This window comes from Podarcis vaucheri (assembly GCF_965113315.1).
Source record: "Podarcis vaucheri genome assembly, chromosome: 5".
NCBI lineage: Eukaryota > Metazoa > Chordata > Lepidosauria > Squamata > Lacertidae > Podarcis > Podarcis vaucheri.
In genome coordinates, this window is record NC_138763.1 from 1,075,889 (window position 1) to 1,096,955 (window position 21,067).

The window sequence follows — 21,067 nt, forward strand, 5'->3', positions numbered from 1 at the left end:
TAGACTCGGAGTCGAGAGTGGATTTCATGCTCTTTATTCAGCTCAGAGGAGTGAGGAATGGAAGTTCCCCTGAAATGTCTGCTTTATATACATTATTTACACAATGGGCCGCATGTGATTGGCTAATTCCGGGATTCTCCTGTAGGCCTATCCGGTTGCGGATTCACTTCCACCTGGAGCTGGATTGGGTGGCTCCTGTGGACCAATCAGACTGCTACATTCCGAATCCTATTGTTCTAGGACCAATCAGACTGCTGCATTCTGGATCCTATTGTTCTAGGACCAATCAGACTGCTGCATTCTGGATCCTATTGTTCTAGGACCAATCAGACAGCTGCCTTTTGGATCTTATTCAGCTCAGTACATAACAGAGGGTGTGGGCTGTTCTTAGATTAGCATCTCAGAGGCAGAGAGCGCAATGCAGGCAGGCAGGTGAGTTTTGGGTGGGCAGAGATTAGGAAAGGGGCTGATTCACGAAAGGTGGGGAGAGGATGTTTCTTGACCTACGCTGCTTCCCAAGCCCTTTCATCTGCAGGAGATGTTTGGCTACAAAACCGAAGTCTGCCGGAGGGCCTTGTGCCTCGCTGGGTACGTCCTGTCCTGCGGGGGCCTCCTCCTCCTCTTCTACTGGAAGCCCGAGTGGGACGTGTGGGCAAACTGTGTGCCCTGCGACTTGGAAGAGGCTGACGTTGTCCTGCTCTGCACCACAGTAGGAGGAGATTTTGTTCTGGAAATGTTACTAGTGGGAAGTTGGAAAACCCAAGGGTCTTGGCCAGGGGTTCTCAGTTTTTTGGGGTGGGGGCCCTGTCTCCCTGGTCCATAAACTCATCCCCAGTGCACACTGCCCTATTCCACCCCATAGAAGCATTCTTCAGGTTAGCAGGTGGCACGACCCTCTAAGGAAGATAATGAAACCATAAAATTCAGAAGGGGGGCATTGTATTTTTCATCTCCAGCACCACCCTAGATAACCCCCCCCCTCCAGGGGCTCTACGACCCACCAGCGCTCTAGGCGCTCTATTCTCAATCCTGTGTTTTGCAAACCCAGCCCCCACCGCTTGGTTATGAAAGCTTCTTGAACTATTTGGATCCAAACCCCATTTTTAATGGCTAAATCAGAGCTCAGAGGCTGCGTAGGCACCATAAATTTCAAGTGCACGGGTCCCCTCAATTAATCCTGGGAACTGCGGAGCTACAGTTCCCAGCACCCTTCGAATCATAGAATTGTAGAGTTGGAAGGGACCACCGAGGTTCATCTAGTCCAGCCTTTCTCCACCTGTGGGTCCCCAGATGTTGTTGAACTACAACTCCCATCACCCCTAGCTAGCAAGGCCAGAGCTCAGGGATGATGGGAGTTGTAGTCCAACAACATCTGGGGACCCACAGGTTGAGAACCGCTGATAGTCCAGTCCCTGGCAATGCAAGGATGTCAGCTATAGCATCCCTGACCGATGGCCACCCAGCCTCCAAGGAAGGAGAGTCCACCGCCTTCCAAGCCAAGCAGCTCTTACTGTCAGAAAGGTTTTTCCAAATGTTGAGTTGGCATCTCATAACTCAAAGCCATGGGTTCGAGTCCTACCCTCCGGAGCAGGAGAACACAAACTTGTTCCCTCCTCCATGGGACAGCCCTTCAGGTGTCTGACGATGGCTCTCATACGTCCTCTCACTTTCCTCTTCTCCAGCTCCTTCAACCGTTCCTCATCAGGCCCAGCTTCCAGACCCTTGATTGTCCTGGTCCCCCTTCTCTGCAGACCTTCCAGCTTGTTCATATCTTTCTTAAATTGTGGTGTCCAGAACTGGACACAGGACTCCCGGTGGGGTCTGGTCAAGGGAGAAGAGGGTTCTTAATGCAGGATTCTTTCATGTGCTTTACCTGTCTCGTGCGTAAGAGGCCCAGGAAGCATCTGGGCCCAGGGAGCTTGCTCAAAAGGGGTAGAGAGTAAAGTCAGGCGGAAATCTGACTTGCCTGACCAGTGGAATAACCTCAAGTGGATTTGCCACAAGAAGCGCCAGTCTCACCCCAGTAAGTGGTTAGATGCGAGCCTGTGGCAAGGCAGGGCAGGATCCTGCCTCTTTGATCCACCCAGGTCCTCCTCATTACCTGCGCTGTGGTTCCAGGACTCATCATCATTTGGGCTTCTGCTCGCTTTTCTCCAGGATGAATTTCACGTCTACACCCGGAAGAAGGTGGTTTGGCTCTCTGTGGCCGCCCTCGGCCGCCTTGACCCCACGCACCCCCTCTTTGCTGACGAAGGCTCTCTCCTGAACAAAGTCATCGCGAGGCCGGAGTTGAAAGTAAGGGGGAGCCCGGAACCAGGGGGCTGGATGGTGGCATCACACGGGGCCCCCAATTATGACTCCTTGACTTCATTTATGGATCGCCTCCTGGGAAGCATCTCAAAGCAATTTCACAATGCAATAAAAGAGCAGATACAACAATAACCCGCCCCCTCCAGTGGTTTAGTTTAATTAATTCAACCAGCTGATGAGCTTGATCTGGCGATAGCTGCTTCTCAAAGTCTGAGGGTCATTTACACCTCTGGTGCCCCCTTGCCTCTAACCAGGTCTTGGGTTGACTTGATGGACATCCTAGACCCTTTTAAAACGTGGCTCTTTGGGGGGATGTGTGTTATTGGGTTATTGTTCTTATTTTGATTTTATATATTGTGATCTTTTCTGTGAACTATCCTGAGACCTCCGGGTATAGGTCAGTATATAAATTCTAATAATAATAATAACAATGATGATGATGATGGCCCCCCTAGGGAATCCTGCTGCCTTTGGGGGGTGCTCTACCACGTGGTACGGCCCTAGGTTTCCTATATTTCAAAAAGTGAAAATCCAGACACAGAAGTTGTTGAGCGATTTCCGCCCGGACGCTGTTTCCGACGGCTGAATCCCGACTCTGTCATCTGGCAACCCTCTCCAGTCCCGCCCCTGCAACCTGCTTGGCTCCTCCCCTCAGCTCTGCCCACCAGAGGCTCCTCCCCTCATCCTGGGTAGCCATGTGCGCCTCTGGATTATCCCAGGAGATGCCATGCGCTTCCCAGAGGGGTCTGGCTGTGGCTGGGAACGCAACCCCCGCATGAGGGCTGTGCTTGCTGTTATTGCCGCCCTGCCAGGGTCATTTATTTATTTATTTTCATTTTATTTTAATGATTTTCCAAAATTTTAGAGAGGCAAAGAAACATAAGTCTTAACTGTACTTGATCTAATCTTAGTGACATTGTTAAGTGACTTCCTCAAATCCCCCTGGCTGAATTTCAGTGTATATCATTGTAACAGTTTTACAAAACCAATTTTTCTCATAAAATTAACTTAATCACTTAACATCTTTCTTTCTTTTCATTTTAACTTTAAACACATTATTTTCTAACATCATATAATTAAATCCTAAGCCTATCTGATATTTGCAAGTTTTTCCAATTAAATTATCTTAGCGTATTTAAGTCAATAGTCTTTGAATTTCATCCATTCCTCCTGGTACTCCTCCTTGCCAGGGTGTTTCATTGCTCTGTTTTACTGCATTAATGCTCCACCAGCTCCCACCCTCTTATGTCAGCAAACTTTTTCAGGAGGGGGCCGGTCCACTGTCCCTCAGACCTTGTGGGGGGCCGGACTATACAGTGGCGCCTCTGGTTGCGAACGGGATCCATTCCAGAGGCCCGTTCACAACATGAGCAGAACACAACACACAGTGACGCGTCTGTGCATGCACAGGTTGCGATTCACCGCTTCTGCACATGCGCGGGATGTCATTTTGTGCATGTGCGCATGTGCGCAGGCGCGAGCGGCAAAGAGCGGTGAAACCCAGAAGTAACCCTTTCTGGGACTTCCGGGTCGCCGCGGGATGCAACCTGAAAAAACGTATCAAGAAGCAAACATAACATGAGGTATGACTGTATTTTTTTGGGGGGGGGGGCAAAACGAATTTCTATGCCCCACAAAGAACCCAGAGGTGCATTTTAAATAAAAGCACACATTCTACTCATGTAAAAACACGCTGATTCCCGGACCATCTGCAGGCCAGATTGAGAAGGCGATTGGGCCGGATCCGGCCCGCGGGCCTTAGTTTGCCTACCCCTGCTCTTATGCATCACCCTCCACTGCTGGCTGGCAAGATTTGGAGGGTGGCATCCTTCAAGGGATGTGTTTCACAAGGAGGCTGGGGTGCGGGGCGTCGGTGGAATCCCAACACCCCGAAATAATAGATCAGAAAAACGAATGCATCCGTCGTGGCTTCTGAGCGGAAAGGGAAAAGGGTCTGGACTCTGCCGGGAACAATGTCTCAGCAGAGGAGTCTGGTCCTGCGAGGAAGGCTGGCTGGGTGGCTCAGAGCCTCACCTGCAGCCCCAGAAGCTCCCTGTTCGAATCTCACCTCAGCCACCTGCAGCTCTGGAGTTTCTCTCAGCCGGGAGAGCAGCCAAGAGCGAGGGCAGCTTTCCTCCCTCTTTTTTTAAAATATGGTAACTTTTTATTCAAAATTAAAACAAATCATATTATCCAGAAACATATCATCCTTATTCCCCCCCATTTTTCCTCCCTCCCCCCACAGAACCCACCCCCCAACTTCCATCAGTTCCAGTCTTTGATTTCTCGAAAAATGCTGTTTTCTGCATGTTACACAGTTGTACAGATCCTCAAACTATTTAGCTGATTATCATCAATAGAAATGTTTGTGAATGTTTATTCAAAGCCTGCCAAGGAGTCCAGTTCGCTTTGTTGCGTCTTCAGATACTTTGTCAAGGGTTCCCATTCATCCTTAAAGTCACAGTTATCCTTGCCCGTAGCTTATATGTCAGTTTTGCCAGTTCTGCATAGTCCACCAATTTTTCTTGCCATGATTCTTTAGTTGGGGTTTCTTCAGTCTTCCATCCTTGTGCTATTAAAACTCTTGCGGCCGTTGTCGCATACATGAAGATGTTTTTCAGCTTTTTTGGCAGCTCTTTCCCTACAATCCCTAACAAAAATTCTTCAGGCTTTTAAACAAATGTTAAATGGAACAGCTTTCCTCCCTTGACACTCGCACCCATTGTTTGGTTTTCCAGGCGAGGTGCCTCCAAGTGCAGAAGATCCGATATGCCTGGGACTTTTCTGCCAAGCGGTTCGTGAAGGTCGGGTGAGTCACCTTGCGCCCGCCTGCCGCCTGCCGCCGGCAAAGCACTGGGCAGGAACAAAGGCTCTCTTGTGGTGCTACAGCAGGTCTCCTTCTCTTGCAGGGTCCTCGAGGAGACACACACCTGCGCAGAGATCCATGCAAAGTTTGGGTCTGGGCTGACCAGCGCAGAGCAGGGCATCAGGTACTTGCTTCACAGAATCCTAGAGTTGGATGGGACCCCCAGCGCTCATCTAGTCCAGCCCCCTGCAAAGAAGGAATCAGAACATGCATGCATCCGATAAGGAAGAAGTCGTGGTTGATCTAAAATCAGCCGCTCAATGCATCATCATCATCACTTTTAGTTTGTATACTGCCTTTCTATCTTACAATACTCAAGGCAGTTTGCAAGCTGAAGAAACAAAGAATGTACACCTTACAGCAATCTAATGCAATACAAAAATGTGATAATAAAAGAGCTTTAAAATAAGCAATCTACATCAAATAAAGTAACATTCAACAATCATTAGAATAGTATGGAATAATAATATCAGCATATAAAAATTAAACAGAAACTCACTCTTAACAATTACAGTGGTGCCTCGCAAGACGAAAAGAATGCGTTCTGTGATTCTCTTCGTCTAGCGGTTTTTTGTCTTGCGAAGCAAGCCCATTGACGGATTAGCGGATTAGCGCTATTAGCGGCTTTTAGCAGCTTATCTGCTGATCGGATCAGCTGATAAGCGGATTAGCGGCTTAGAAAAGGGGGGGGAGGAAAAAACCCCGCAGGAACTCGCAAGACATTGTCGTCTTGCGAAGCAAGCCCATAGGAAATTTGTTTTGCGAAGCACCTCCAAAACGGAAAACTCTTTCGTCTAGCGAGTTTTCCATCTTGCGAGGCATTCGTCTTGCGGGGCACCACTCTACAATAAATAATTTCGAAACTACAATCAATAAAACAACGGCAAGCCCCAGTGCATAAAATAATACAATACAAATTGAGAAGCAGAGACTGGAGGGTGAGGCAAGGCAGGTGGAAAGAGGCCTTACCTGATGGAGTCTCTCCCCTCACCTTGGCAGGAGCGGCGGGGGTCTCCAAAAGGGCAGGCTGGAGCCCCACACAGGGCTGGCTCAGTCCGTGGAGCACGAGGCTCCGGATCTCAGAGTTGTGGGTTTGAGTCCCGTGCTGGACAAGAAGATTTCTGCATTGCAGGGGGGTGGGATTGGTGATGGTCCCTTCCAACTCTTGTGGCCCTCACATGCCGTCCCTCTGAGGTGGAAGCCCCAGGGAGTCGGGGGGGGGGGACAGAACCCCCCGGAGGTTCCTTCTCCAAGGTGGCACCAACAAGACTGCAAGCAGGCATCCTTCAAAGGGCACGGCCGGGTCATGTCCCGGATGAACCAGCCCCTTACGGGGTGGGGAACGTCCTCCTGATGTCCGCCCCCTTTCTGTCCCTTAAAAGCTCCTGCTGTTTGCCTCCCCCTTGCCCCCCCCCCCAGAGTGGGAAGGGGCAGCAGGTGCCTCAGGAGCCTCTTGTATTTCAATTAATTGATTGTGATTTTATATAAACTGTGTTGGCCACTCTGAGTCCGGCTTTGGCTGGGGAGGGCGGGGTATAAATAAAATTATTATTATTATTATTATTATTATTATTATTATTATTATTGGTGGACCAGCCATCCCATGGACTCCCTTTTCTCTCTCTTGCTCATCCGCAGGAGTGTCATCTGTGGGCCCAACGCCATCGACGTCGAGATTGCGCCCGTCTGGAAGCTGCTCTTCAAAGAGGTCTTTCTTCCTGCCAGGAGGCAGCTGTCTCTGTTTATCTATATCTATCTTGCTGCAAATACTCTTTTCTTTTTTTTATATGGTGTTACCTTGGTTCCCAAGCTTAATCCATTCCCAAAGTCTGTTCCAAAACCGAAGCGTTCCAAAACCAAGGCACGCTTTCCCATAGAAAGTAACGCAAAATGGATCGATCCATTCCAGACTTTTAAAAACAACACCTAAAACAGCAATTTCACATGAGTTTTACTCTCTCGCAAGACAATTGATCCATAAAATGAAAGCAATAGTCAATGTGCTGTACTATAAAATAAATAAGACAGTATTGCAGATGATAAAAATTAAAATTAATTTTTTTTCTTGCTTTCTCTGATGATAGTCATTGTTTGGATGGGGGGGGGGCTTTTATCCATTTCCGCAGTCACACAATCAATCAGTCTACTGAACTGGGTTCCACACAGTCACAAAAACTGAAAAAGCCTCAAAAAGAAAAACACAAAATAAATAGCAAAACCAAAAGCGCCAAATACAGTGGTATCTTGGTTCTCGAACTTAATCCGTTCCGGAAGTCCGTTTGACTTCTGAAATGTTCGAAAACCAAGGCGCGGCTTCTGATTGGTGCAGGTGCCCCAGAAACAAGAGCCAACAGCTGCATCGGCAGTTCGGCTTCTGAAAAACGTTTGGAAACCAGAACACTTATTTCCGGGTTTCCGGTGTTTGGGAATCAAGGCTTTTGAGAACCAAGGTGCCACTGTAAATTGCTTTGAGAGGGTTTTTGTTTTGTTTTGTTTTTTTACAATCAAGTGGTGTATAAATCTTTACAAAATGTCATGTTCTTTATTTATTCTTCATTAAATTTATGTACTGTACCTCCCCATCACAGGGTTTATGGTATCAAGGCCCACGAATGCATCACACAATAGGCAGCTGAAGAATCGTCCTCTCCTGCCTCCTTCCTTGAGGTCCTCCTTGGCTCCTGGCGGTTGGGCCCCGTTCGCTTCTCCCATCTCCAGGGTGACGCTGCCCTGCCGGGAAGCCAAGCCCTTGGCAGGCAGATTAGCCCTTGAATCAACAAGAGATTTAGCCTGCTCCCGCCAGAACATCCTGCTCTCGCCCCAGCGGCCAGTCCTGCCACCATCGCCATTCGGAATTTGGAGATTTTGGGAACTGACCGAGAGCCAAGTCGGTCTCATGAAAGCCTGGCTTGCAAAGAGGCCTGGGGAGGAATTAGGCCCCCCACGCTGGGCCAAATGGGAGGTGGAGGGGGGCGGCCTTTTCTGAGTCATGGTTGGACCAAAGGGGGGGGGGAGGAAGTTTCCAGGGGGCAGGGATGCAGAGCCTCAGTGGGGCACCCCAGGAGTTGCCCATCTCCCATCAGCCCCAGGAAGACGCCAGCATGGCCAGGGGTCGGGGGGGGGGGAGAAGAAGGAGGGGAGTTGGAGCCCCCCACCCACCCAATGATCTTGACTTTTCTGCAGGGCAGAAAGATTCAGAGACTCCCCATTTCCTTCCCCTCCAAACCACCAGCCCAGCCCTCTGAAAAGCACCCTAGTTTCTGGTTCCCCCACATCTATTTCTTTATTTTATTTACAGATAGGTAGCCGTGTTGGTCTGCCATAGTCAACATAAAAAAATTCCTTCCAGTAGCACCTTAAAGACCAACTAAGTTAGTTCTTGGTATGAGCTTTCGTGTGCATGCACACTTCTTCAGATACACTGAAACAGAAGTTGCCAGATCCTTCTATATAGTGAGAAGGTGGGGAGGGGTGTTACTCAGAAGGGTGGTGGGAATGGGAGATTGGCAGATAGCTGAGATGAGCCTGTTGACGACTCTTAACGACTGCAATAGGTCTTCCAGGAAAAGGCAAGGGGTGAGAAGGTGAGAAATGGCTTAGTCATGTATAATGAGATAAGAATCCAATGTCTCTGTTCAGACCAGGTCTCTCCATGGTTTTAAGTTTGGTAATGAGTTGCAATTCAGCAGCTTCTCTTTCCAGTCTATTTCTGAAATTCCTTTGTAGTAAAACAGCTACTTTGAGATCTTGTATAGAATGTCCTGGGAGATTGAAGTGTTCTCCTACTGGTTTCTCTGTTTTGTGATTCTTGATGTCAGATTTATGTCCATTTATTCTTTGGCGTAAGGTTTGGCCTGTTTGTCCAATATAGAGAGCTGAAGGACACTGTTGGCATTTGATGGCATACATCATTATTATATTTAGTTCATCAAATTTATATACCACTTGATTGCAAAACAACAACAAACACCCTCAAAGCAGTTTACCAAAAGTTTAAGCAATCAAAATCCAGAGAAAGGGCTTGCATGCCAGAGAGAAGGTTTTGCTTGGGCTAGTTTGGTCTCGCTAAGAGAGCGCCGCCAATGCGTCCAGGATGGGGCAAGGCTCCTGCTCTTGGTGGTGTGGCCAAGGGGCACAAGGGGTGGGTCATGGCAGAAAGCCGCCTGCCAGTGCCCCTCACCCAGCCTCCCCTCTCTTTTCTGTTGCTGGGCAGGTGCTGAACCCGTTCTACGTCTTCCAGCTGTTCAGCGTCTGCCTGTGGTTTGCGGAGGAATACATTGAGTACTCCGTGGCCATCATCCTCATGTCTCTACTCTCCATCTCTCTCACCGTGTACGACCTCAGGAAGGTGAGCAGGAGGGAGGGGTCTCGCCCAGGTAGGCGGGGTGTGGGGGTGGGCACCTCATCAACCTCAGGCCATGCCAGATTTAAAGGTAAAGGGACCCCTGACCATTAGGTCCAGTCGTGGCCGACTCTGGGGTGGCGGCACTCATCTCGCTTTACTGGCCGAGGGAGCCGGCGTACAGCTTCCGGGTCATGTGGCCAGCATGACTAAGCCGCTTCTGGCGAACCAGAGCAGCGCACGGAAATGCCGTTTACCTTCCCGCTGGAGTGGTACCTATTTATCTACTTGCACTGGTGTACTTTCGAACTGCTAGGTTGGCAGGAGCAGGGACTGAGCAACGGGAGCTCACCCCATCACGGGGATTCGAACTGACCTTCTGATCGGCAAGTTCTAGGCTCTGTGATTTAACCCACAGCGCCACCCACGGCCCCACTCTCTTGCCCCCCCCAAAAAAAAATTAAAGGGGAAAAAAAGCTGAATGTACATTTCCGAAATATAAGATAAAAAACAAATAAAATGAAACCCGCGTACAGCAGCCGTGGTTTGTGTTGTGTAGGCTCCTATGATGTAAGTCATGGGCCCTGTCTGCTAGCCTGGTCCCTGCAGGATCTGATCACAAGAGCAGGACTCTTCCCTCCTGTGGTTTCCAGCAACCGGGATTCAGAAGCACGGCTGCCTCCGACTGGGAAGGGAGTGTGGCCAGCAGTCATCCACAGCCCTCTCCCCCTTCATGCATTTGCCCAGTCCTCTTTCAAAGCCCTGTGGAACTCCCTCCCACCAGATGTCAAACAGAACAGCAACTACCAGACTTTTTGAAGACATCTGAAGGCAGCCCTGTTTAGGGAAGCTTTTAATATTTGATGTAGTACAGTATTTTAATATTTTGTTGTAAGCCGCCCAGAGTGGCTGGGGAAGCCCAGCCAGATGGGTGGGGTATAAATAATAAATTATTATTATTATCACCATCATCCATGTTGCTGGCTGTCTCTGCCTCCAGTGGGAGGGAGTTCCACAGTTTAACTCTGTGCTGTGTGAAGACTTTGCAGCTGGAATCCTGCGAGGTCGGAAGGGTCCCCTTCAAAGCAGGGAGCTGACCCCCCCCCCACAGCTGCTGCCTGGGCTGTAAACTGCTTGGCTGGGATTCCAATCCTGTTCCTTTTCCTGGCGCTGGAAGCGCAGCAGGGAAACGAGGGCCGGGGGCCGTTGGGCGGCTCTTGGCTGCTTCCCAGAGAGATGCACCTCTTTTCTTTCCGTGTCCACAGCAATCCGTGAAGCTGCACCGGCTGGTGGAATCCCACAATGGCGTCCTGGTCAAGGTCCTCAGGAAGGAAACAGGTGAGCCCAGGACCAGGGCAGGTCCCTCTCCCTGCTGCCTGTGGATCGCTCTGGGCAGCGAGGGTCCGGATCTCCTCTCCCCCTCCCTTCTCTGCCTTCCCTCCACCTCCACTGCAGCCCAGGAGTTGGAAGGGATCCCCAAAGGTCCTCTAGTCCAGCCCTCTGCAAGGCAGGAATCGTGGCTGAGGGTGAGGTGCGGAAGGGAACTGTCTTATGTGGGAATGTTGTGGATACTAGGAGAGGATACAGCGGTACCTCGGGTTACAGACGCTTCAGGTTACAGACTCTGCTAACCCAGAAATAGTACAGTCATACCTTGGGTTAAATGTGATTCAGGTTGAGCATTTTCAGGCTATGCTCCACGGCGACCCGGAAGTAACGGAGCGCGTTACTTCTGGGTTTTGCCTCTCGCGCATGCGCAGACGTTCAAACTGATGTCACGCTCATGCATGGAAGCGGCAAATTGCAGACGTGGGTTGCATTCACTTCAGGACGTGAACAGGGCTCCGGAACAGATCCTGTTCGCATCCAGAGGTACCACTGTACCTTGGGTTAAGAACTTTGCTTCAGGGTGAGAACAGAAATCATGCTCCGGTGGCGCGGCGGCAGCAGGAGGCCCCATTAGCTAAAGTGGTGCTTCAGGTTAAGAACAGTTTCAGGTTAAGAACGGACCTCCGGAATGAATTAAGTACTTAACCTGAGGTACCACTGTATATTGATTTAATAGCATCCTTCCTCTCTCAAGCTTGTGAGTCAACAGCAGAGTACATTCCCCAATACACACAGCAGTGGAGGAAGCTGCAAGGGCGCCTGGGGCGGTGCGCCCAGGGGCAGAGCGAGCCACCCATGGGGCAGGGCGCACTGCGGGGCGTCTGGAGTCTGCCTGCCTCCTCCCACTCAGCCGCCCTATAGTTGGGGAGGAGGCAGGAGGTGGACCGTTTGGGCAGGAGAGACACATGGCTGAGGTGCGCGACAGGCTCCGGGTGGTAAGTGCCACCCGGCATTTTGTCACCCTTCTCAGAATCAGCAATGATTCTTCAACATCAACTTCGTTGGACTGGTCATGTTGTGCGGATGCCTGATGATCGTCTTCCAAAGCAATTACTCTATTCCGAACTTTAAAATGGAAAGCGTAATCCTGGTGGTCAACAAAAGAGATTTAACGACAGTCTCAAAGCAAATCTAAAAAAATGTAGCATAAACACCAACAATTGGGAAACACTGGCCTGCGAGTGCTCCAATTGGAGAACAGCCTTGACCAAAGGCGTCATGGGCTTTGAAGACACTCGAACTCAGGACGCAAGGGAGAAACATGCTAAGAGGAAGGCACACTTGGCAAACCCTCACAGGGATCAACTCCCGCCCGGAAACCAATGTCCCCACTGCGGAAGGATGTGTGGATCCAGAATTGGCCTCCACAGTCACTTATGGACTCACTGTTAAAACTGTGTTTATGGAAGACAATCTTACTTGGCTACGAGGGATCGCCAAAGAGAGAATGACAAAGGTCAATGGAGCCTCCACTGTTCAGTTAGGGCAGGGGCTGCTACACTAAAAGATCAATTTCCTCCAAATGATTAACCATGGAACCGGAGACCTGATCTGAAGCCCAGGGAGAAGCCCAGTTGCTGCTGCCTGATTTTAAGCAGAAAAACCTGAGGTTCCGAATGCCAGAGGAAATGTACTGATGTGCTAAATGCTTCGGTGGTTCTTTGTTTAAATTCACTGGTCCTTCCTGTGCGAGGAGCTCATGTTGGCAGGGGACCCGGCTTCTAATCCTTGCAGCTGCCTCAGGGCTGTGAGCAGAAGCTGCTAGTTGGCTAAGGGTGCTGGGAATTGTGGCTCGGGTATGTGTGTTAAACTACAGTTCCCTGGATTCCCAGGGTGGTGGGGGTGGGAAATATGCTTTAGATGTGTGGGGTGTGTGCAGCCAGAATCCAGAAAATGTGGGGCATGGCAGACTTTCCTGAGTCACCAAGAGAGTTGGGCGAAGCTGGCACAGTAAGGCTGCATTAAATAACAGTTTGCAGACCAAGTCCTCATGTGGAAGCAGGGAGGGGCATTTTTGGTTTCTCTCCGTTTTCCACATTTCTGCATCAGTCTGCAAATTTTGTTTGTTAAAGTCCAGATAAAAATTCATCAGTGAATAGCACATCAGTGTGCAATTTCCCCCAACGCACATTTCTGCAAAGCAATTTCTGTCTGTTGCTTTGACTAATATATTCACTTTTGAGCACACATTACCCAAGCCTGAGCCGTTTAAGGCTTTAAACACGAACAGGAACATCTTGGATTGACTGCTGAAATCAACTGGCAACCAGCCCAGCTGTTTTGAGGGGGGGGGTTATACGACATCCAAATTAACTTCAAGTGGAATAAAGCTCTTGTCCCTCTAGTGCAGGAGATCTTCCTTCTGCAGCCAGGAAAGTGATGGGGAAATGCAGGGGAAAGTGTGTGATGCACAAACAACAGGAAGTCATCCAATCTCCCCACAAGAGAATTGGGGTGAATACAGGGGGGGGGGAGAGGGGCTCCTGCCCCACAGCTTCTACTCTGCTCCTCTTTTTTTCTTCTTCCTCCAAATAATCTTTATTAGTTTTCCAGTTGCATACTCCACATACACATAATGTGTTGCATTTTACATTTATACTTGCTCCTAAGCGCTGACTTCCCTCCTTCCTTCTTCTGGTTTTTTTATCACATTATTTTCATCCATTTTGTATATTGTTATTCATTTTCCATATTTGTCCATAGTAGATCCATAAACAAATAAATCCTGTTTATACAATTCTTATTGCCTGTCTGTATTCATTTACAACTACTGTTAGTTATATTAATCTCCTTATACATTTTGCTTCTTATTATTTTCATTTATCCATCACTGTTCTTAATCTTTCCCTTTATGAGGTTTATTTCCAATTCTACTGGTTTCACTATTTCATCTTATCTTTCCTATATACGACATAATTTTTCCCATTCTTTTTGAAATGTTTCCTCGGCTGTTGTCTAATTTTCCATGTTAATTTGGCTATTTCTGCATAGTCCATGCAGAAGGTATTCTGTCGCCATTCTTCTGCTGTTGGTATTTGCTGTTGTTTCCAGACCTGGGCTAGCCGCTGTTGTTGCACATAAAAACAATTTCTGGTGGTTCTTGACTATATCTTCTCCTACCATTCCTAACAAGAATGCCTCTGGCTTTTTCAAAAACGTCCATCTAAAGATCTTCTTTAGTTCATTGTATAGTTCCTCTTGATGTTCCAGAGAAACCTTTGCCTCTCTCCACTCCAACCAGGTCTCCATGAGGTGGAGTCTCGCCATCTGGTGCCCGGAGACACCCTGGTTTTGGGAGGGGGCAGGAGCCTGCTGCCCTGCGACGCCGTCCTGATCCACGGCCAGTGCGTTGTGAACGAAGCCATGCTGACAGGTGAGGAGGAGGAGGAGGAGGAGGAGGAGGAAGGTGGTGTCGCCTTGTGCGGCTGAGGGATGCTCCCAGGGGGCAAAGGTGCCCTGCCTGTGTGAAGGTGCCCAGGGAAAGTGGCAGCCCCAGAGCCAAGCGCCAGGAGACAGACTCAGCAGCGCAGGAAGAGGCAGAAGCTGCCACAAAATCGGGGCCGGATTGAGGTTGGATGCGGCCCTCAGCTCTGAAGCTAATTGGGCCCTGTCCAGCTGTCCTTTGTCAACAACAAATTGTCGCTGTTTCTTTCATTTTCAATATATGCTCTATGGTAATTGATGGACCTCATAGGTATCTCAGGCCATTTGCACATCACAAAATATGTATTTTATCAAAGCAATTGTTGAACTGAAACACAATTAAGAAGAAGTCTATTAATGGTGAAATAATTATTAAGTTTTAACTTAAAATGATTTTTTATTCATAACTAACTTAACATTGGCATTTGGCAATAACAAAAGTTCCTTTAGAAACGCAGTTTACAAAGACTCATAAACTAGTCTCTAGAAACGTGCTATAACGTGAAATAATAATAGGTGTAAATATATGATTCAAACTACTAATAATTAAAAATAGCAGAATGCAGGCACCCTAGATATAGAAAGGAGCAAACCAGGGATATTTGAGGGAGCAGGCTAGCAGGCCCAGGACTTACATCATGGGAGCCGACACAACACAAAACACGGTTGCTGGATGTAGCTTTTATTTTATTTGGTTTTTATTTTATATTTTGGAAATGTGCATCCAGTTTTTTCCTTTACATTTTTTGGGCCCCCCCCCAAGAGAGTGGGGCCCTAAGCTAGAGCTTGTTGAGCTTATACGTAAATCCAGCACTGCACAGAATCCTAGAACTGGGAAGGGATTCCCAGAGGTCCTCTAGTCCCCCCCATTGCCTCTTTAATGCAAGTCTGCTCTCCTCCAGGAGAGAGCATCCCAGTCACAAAGACCTGCTTGCCTGGGGACGACCAGGACAGCGGCCGGCCTTGGCGAGAGAGCTGTGCTGAGGATTTCCGGAGACACCTTCTTTTCTGTGGGACGGAGGTCATCCAGGCCAAGGGTCCAGTGAGAGCCGTCGTTCTGCGGACCGGTGGGTGACAGCATTGGCCGGGAGCAGGGCGTTGGGGGGAGGCGGGGGGAGGGGGCTTCTGCCCCATTTGCTGAGCGTCACCCCGTCACCTCCTGAATTGTAGAACTGTAGAGTTGAGAGGGTCCCCCAGAGGCCATCCATCCCAACCCCCGCCAATGCAGGAATCGCAGCTCAGGAATCCCTGATGGGGGACCACCCAGCCATCTTGTTCCCTCTCTCCTCCGTCCCTAAGGTCAGTGCAGAGAGGCCTCTGGGTTGGCCCAGTCCAGGCACCAGATCTGAACTGGGAGGGCACGGGGGCCCTTCTCCCAGGGGGGCCAGGGGGGCTCTGGAGTGGCTTCAGGGTTTTCCAGAATCCGACACCCCCCCTGGACATGCTCTCTTCACCTGTGCAAGGTGAATTGCATCATTTTACCCCATGTGCCCCTCCCCTTCGCTTGAGCACATGGTGGAATCCTGGGTTTCGGTCTGCAAAGAGGGAAGGGGGTGGGATTCTGCCCTCCAGCAAGCTTCCTAGCCCAATCCATACAGGGGGAACCAAAAGGAAGACAACTTGCTAAGGTTTATTTATGTCATTCATCTACAAAAATATTTATATGCCGCTAGTTCACGGGGGTGGGATAGGACACATGTGGCGCTGTGGGTTAAACCACAGAGCCTAGGACTTGCTGATCAGAAGTCGAATCCCCGCGACGGGGTGAGCTCCCATTGCTCGCTCCCAGCTCCTGCCAACCTAGCAGTTCAAAAGCACGTCAAAGTGCAAGTAGATAAATAGGTACCACTCCGGTGGGAAGGTCAACGGCATTTCCATGCACTGCTCTGGTTCGCCAGACGCGGCTTAGTCCTGCTGGCCACAGGACCCAGAAGCTGTACGCTGGCTCCCTCGGCCAGTAAAGCGAGATGAGCGCCGCAACCCCAGAGTTGTCTGTGACTGGACTTAACTGTCCAGGGGAACCTTTACCTTTTACCTTAGTTCACAGGGGAGAAAAAGCAAAGTGATTCACAGTATTTATTGCATAAAGGCATATAGCAAAAACAGTATTTAAGAAAATAATAATTAACCATCAATTAACCATTCAGAGAAACCAAGCCTCCACTATCTCCATATTCCACTTCTCATCTTCTGCCCTGAACCCTCACTTCTGGAACTGCACCCCCAAACTCCCAAGCCCTCCCCAACCCCACCCTGAGCCCAGCCCCACATTTAGGGACTTGTAACTCAGAGTTGTTGGGCGTTGAGGCTCCCCTTTTGCTGTTTGCATTTTGGATGCCATCCCACAGGAGGCAGCAACAGCCACTCATCTTGATGGCTTTAGAAAAGGATTGTGCAAATTCATGGAGGAAGAGAAGTGGCAGGAGAGGATATATTGTTTATTAATACCCTTCCTAACCTGCGCTAGCAAGATCCTTTACTTAGCAGAGTTCCATTCCCCTTTTTACATGCACAGCAGATAGCTGGTTGCAGGTCGTGTGAGCCTCTCACTATTATACAATTCAGTCTGTCTCAGATTGAATTGTATGTTCCTGGTATGTTCCCTTGAATCCCTCTTAAAATAATGATGATGATGATGATAATTCATTATTTATACCCCGCCCATCTGGCTGAGTTTCCCCAGCCACTCTGGGTGGCTCCCAATCGAGTGATAAAAACAATACAGCATTAAATATTAAAAACTTCCCTGAACAGGGCTGCCTTCAGATGTCTTTTCAAGATAGGATAGCTGCTTATTTCCTTGCCATCTGATGGGAGGGCGTTCCACAGGGCGGGTGCCACTACTGAGAAGGCCCTCTGCCTGGTTCCCTGTAACCTCGCTTCTCGCAGGTAGGGAACCGCCAGAAGCTGGAGCTGGACCTCAGTGTCCGGGTAGAACGATGGGGGTGGAGACGCTCCTTCAGGTCTACTGGGCCGGGGTCGTTTAAAGCTTTCAAGGTCAGCACCAACACTTTGAATGCGACAATCTTATTCAAAAATCAATAAAAGAAGTTTACTCACATCAGTTCACAGTTGGATTCCTGAAGGAAGACTTTAGTTACAAATATGTACATGTGGATCTACCCCATATGGGGGAGTAATCCCAGTGCTTCTAAGAGCTAGCAGAGCAGTCCCAGCTAAAAGCTGGTCCAATGAAGAAGGAGGTCAAAAAGAGAGAGGTGTGCTGTGTGACTTGCCTTTTTGTTACCTGGACAGGTAAGGCCATGCCCACCTTCCATCACATGCAAAGGAAGGATGCTCCAGCCAGGAGGAATGGGAAGTTTCGACTGGCTGAACCAAACATCCTCTTGCATGTCCACTCTAGGAAAACAAGGAATGTTGTACTTGACTGCCTCTCATGGATCACATCCCACAAATTCTAGTTGCTGGAAAACAAAGGTGGGGAGAGCTGTCGTTGTGCTCAGATCCTGCCTTCAGGTTTTCCCCCCTGGGGCATCTGCTCGGCCACTGTGAGAGCAGGGCCTCATCCAGCCCAGGCTCTTCTCAGCTTCTCCTGCTCTGCCTTCCAGGTTTCAACACAGCGAAAGGCGACCTGGTGAGGTCCATTCTGTACCCAAAGCCCCTGAATTTCCGCCTCTACAGGGACGGCATCCGCTTCCTCCTCTGCCTCATTGGGATCGCGGCCGTCGGGATGGTCTATGCCGTCTGCGTCTTTGTCCTCAACGGGGTGAGCGGTTGGCGCCCAAAGAGCGGATCTCCCATGGGATCCTCCAGGGGGAGGGGAGAACCCTGTTCAGAAACCCCTCCCTTCAGAAACCGGGGAGACACTCTTTGCGCAGATGTGACACACACACACACACACACACACAGTTTTTATTTATTTTCCATTTAATATTATACATTCACATCATTATTATCTACTTTTCCTCCCTGGCTCTTTAGAGCCTATCAACTGCCTTCCCTCCGGCCTCAGGGCTTTCAAAATTAACCCTTATATCATTGCATTTTATACGTTTTCCCGTTCTAATTACTCTCATTACAAAATGGCTCAAATTTTAAATAAAGGTAGAGAGATAGAAAATTTCTCATTGCAAGTCTTCAGACACTCTTGCTGGTGATGTTAATTGCTTACATCACAACAACAACAACAACAACAACAACAACAACAATTTATTATTTATACCCCGCCCATCTGGCTGGGCTTCCCCAGCCACTCTGGGCAGCTTCCAAAAAAATATTAAAATACTGTAATACATCAAACATTAAAAGCTTCCTGAAACAGGGCTGCCTTCAGATGTCTTCTAAAAGTTTGGTAGTTGCTTTTCTTTGACATCTGATGGGAGGGCGTTCCACAGGGCGGGTGCCACCACCAAGAAGGCCCTCTGCCTGCTTCCCTGCAACCTCGCTTCTTGCAGTGAGGGAACTGCCAGAAGGCCCTCGGCGCTGGACCTCAGTGTCCAGGTAAAACAATGGGGGTGGAGACGCTCCTTCAGATATACTGAAATATCTTTCAGAAATATCTTTCAGATATTTACTGCAACCCTTTTGGAATACTTGATCATGCTGGTTTGGGATTTTTCCCGTCAGCTTCGCCAGTTCATCATCTTCATCTAGATGTGACGGCTGAGCATTTTGCATCGTGGCCGTTTTGACATTTTGGTTTTAGTACTTTTGCGGCAGCACCATATTTCTGGTTTCTCTGAGACGCCTGAAAGTTCATCAGAATCTCATATTAAAATGAAGGCAGGAGACTTTTATTTTTCCAAACACATTCCAACTTTTGCCCATGTGGCCATTTCCCTTTTCCCTCTGTTCCTTGTATTTGTTGATCCCCTAAACAGTGTCGCCGCCATATGTGGGGGACTTGTAGAAGGGTAAAAGAGTATTGGGAAATGATTCATCATGAATTGAAAAAAATGTTTAAAAGTACTTTCCCCAATAAACCCAGAGTCCTTTCTGTTGGGGATAATTCAGACTGAAATTCCCAGGTGTCAAGAAGGTTATTTATGTGTGCTACCACTGCAGCCTGCGCTTTGTTGGCCCCCAAAATGGAAATTGAGCCAGGTCCCAACCAAAGAAGTGTGGCAACTTAAACTGAAAGACTATGCACAACTCGCAGACTTAACATATAGAATAAGGGAACCAGAAGAACATATGTTTAGAGAAGATTGGAAAACGTTTATAGAATATATGGGAAATAAGTGTGTATAGCTGAAAATGTTGGCAGCATTAAGATAAATTCAACAGTGTAATTTTTTTTTGATGGATGCAGTAATGGAATACTGAATGGTCTAGTTTCTGTAAAATGTGCTGGGATTTATAATATGCAAAATGAACCACGGAAAGAGAAGGAGGGAAGTCATTGATATTTTAATGATGTAAAATGAGTATTTTAAATTGTAAAACAGAAATATATATCTATATCTATATTTCTGTATATCTATATAGATATCTATATAGATATATAGCTATAGATATCAGTGTCACTGCCAGGGTCTACTGGGGGCACCGGAATTTTGAACCCTCTACTTGGGGGCTGCCTTCTTGGTTGGTCTCATTAGGAATGTTTTTTGTTGGTTAGTTGTTGTTGTTGTTGTTGTTGTTGTTGTTGTTTTGTTGTTGTTATTCTCACTGTGGAAGCAGAGCATAGCCATTGTGGCTGGTAGGAGCCATGGGTTTCACGTGGCCTTTCCAACCCGCCCTGCTGCTCTGGGTGCTAATTCTGCTCCCTTCCCTGAGCCAGGAGGAGGCTGGCGAGGTGGTGAAGAAGGCGCTGGATGTGATCACCATTGCGGTCCCTCCCGCCCTGCCGGCTGCGCTGACCACGGGGATCATTTACACCCAGAGGCGGCTGAAGAAAAAAGGGATCTTCTGTATCAGCCCCCAGAGGATCAATGTGTGCGGCCAGCTGAACCTCATCTGCTTCGACAAGGTGTGCGGGGAGGGGGAGCCCGGCTGGGGAGTCAGCAGGGAGAGGAAGCCCCCTTGGCCTGGAGGATTTCGGGGGTCTTCAAGGCTCTTGGCTTGGCTGATGGGAAGCCGCAGAATGTTCACAAGCAGTCCAGGTATGGCCACCCCAGCCTAGTGCAACACCCTCCTTCTGTCCAGCGTCCAGTCAGTGCCTTTAGGGAAGCAAATCTGAATTCCGACTGCTCTTCAGAGCTGCAGTGCTCCTGGAAGAGAATATTTCTTCCCAGTTTGAGACTACTACTAGTAGTAGTACAGTCATACCTCATGTTACGTCTGCTTCATGTTACGTTCTTTCAGGTTACATCCCACAGCAACCCAGAAGTACCAGAAAGGGTTACTTCCAGGTTTCACCGCTCGCGCATGCACAGAAGCAGAAAATGACAGCATGTGCATGCGCAGAAAAGGCAAATCGCAACCCGCGCGTGCGCAGATGCACCGCTGCGGGTTGCGCTCTTTTCATTTTGCAAATGGGCCACTGGAACGGATCCCGTTCGCAACCAGAGGTACCATTGTAGTAGCAGTATTTCATTTCTATACCACTTTATATTTTAAAGAAAAATCTTAAAGTGGTTTACAGCGTATTAAAACATCCATAAAACATTCCGAAGAAAGTCAAATATAGAGCATACAGTCAAAGCAACATAATTCAGAGAAAATTAAATATTAAAGATTTCAAAGTAAAACATTACAAGGGAGGTCAACATGTTCAGCACAAAGTTAACCAAAATAAACTTAAACATTTCAAATAACACACACACCACATTGCT

General features: G+C 48.6%; 1 protein-coding gene across 4 annotated transcripts in view; it reads left to right on the forward strand.

The window, feature by feature from the left end:
- LOC309533030 (putative cation-transporting ATPase 13A4) overlaps positions 1-21,067 on the forward strand; it is a 77,145-nt gene that overhangs the window by 7,314 nt on the left and 48,764 nt on the right. For 3 of the 4 annotated variants that reach the window (XM_082223937.1, XM_082223939.1, XM_082223938.1), the window contains exons 2-12: positions 536-709; positions 2,158-2,295; positions 5,049-5,119; positions 5,220-5,300; positions 6,815-6,884; positions 9,390-9,524; positions 10,784-10,856; positions 14,149-14,280; positions 15,233-15,397; positions 17,900-18,057; positions 20,074-20,262. In XM_082223937.1, the coding sequence (XP_082080063.1) occupies positions 536-709; positions 2,158-2,295; positions 5,049-5,119; positions 5,220-5,300; positions 6,815-6,884; positions 9,390-9,524; positions 10,784-10,856; positions 14,149-14,280; positions 15,233-15,397; positions 17,900-18,057; positions 20,074-20,262 (1,386 nt within the window). The remainder of the gene's footprint in view (positions 1-535; positions 710-2,157; positions 2,296-5,048; positions 5,120-5,219; positions 5,301-6,814; positions 6,885-9,389; positions 9,525-10,783; positions 10,857-14,148; positions 14,281-15,232; positions 15,398-17,899; positions 18,058-20,073; positions 20,263-21,067) is intronic. The other variant, XM_082223940.1, reaches the window with a different exon arrangement.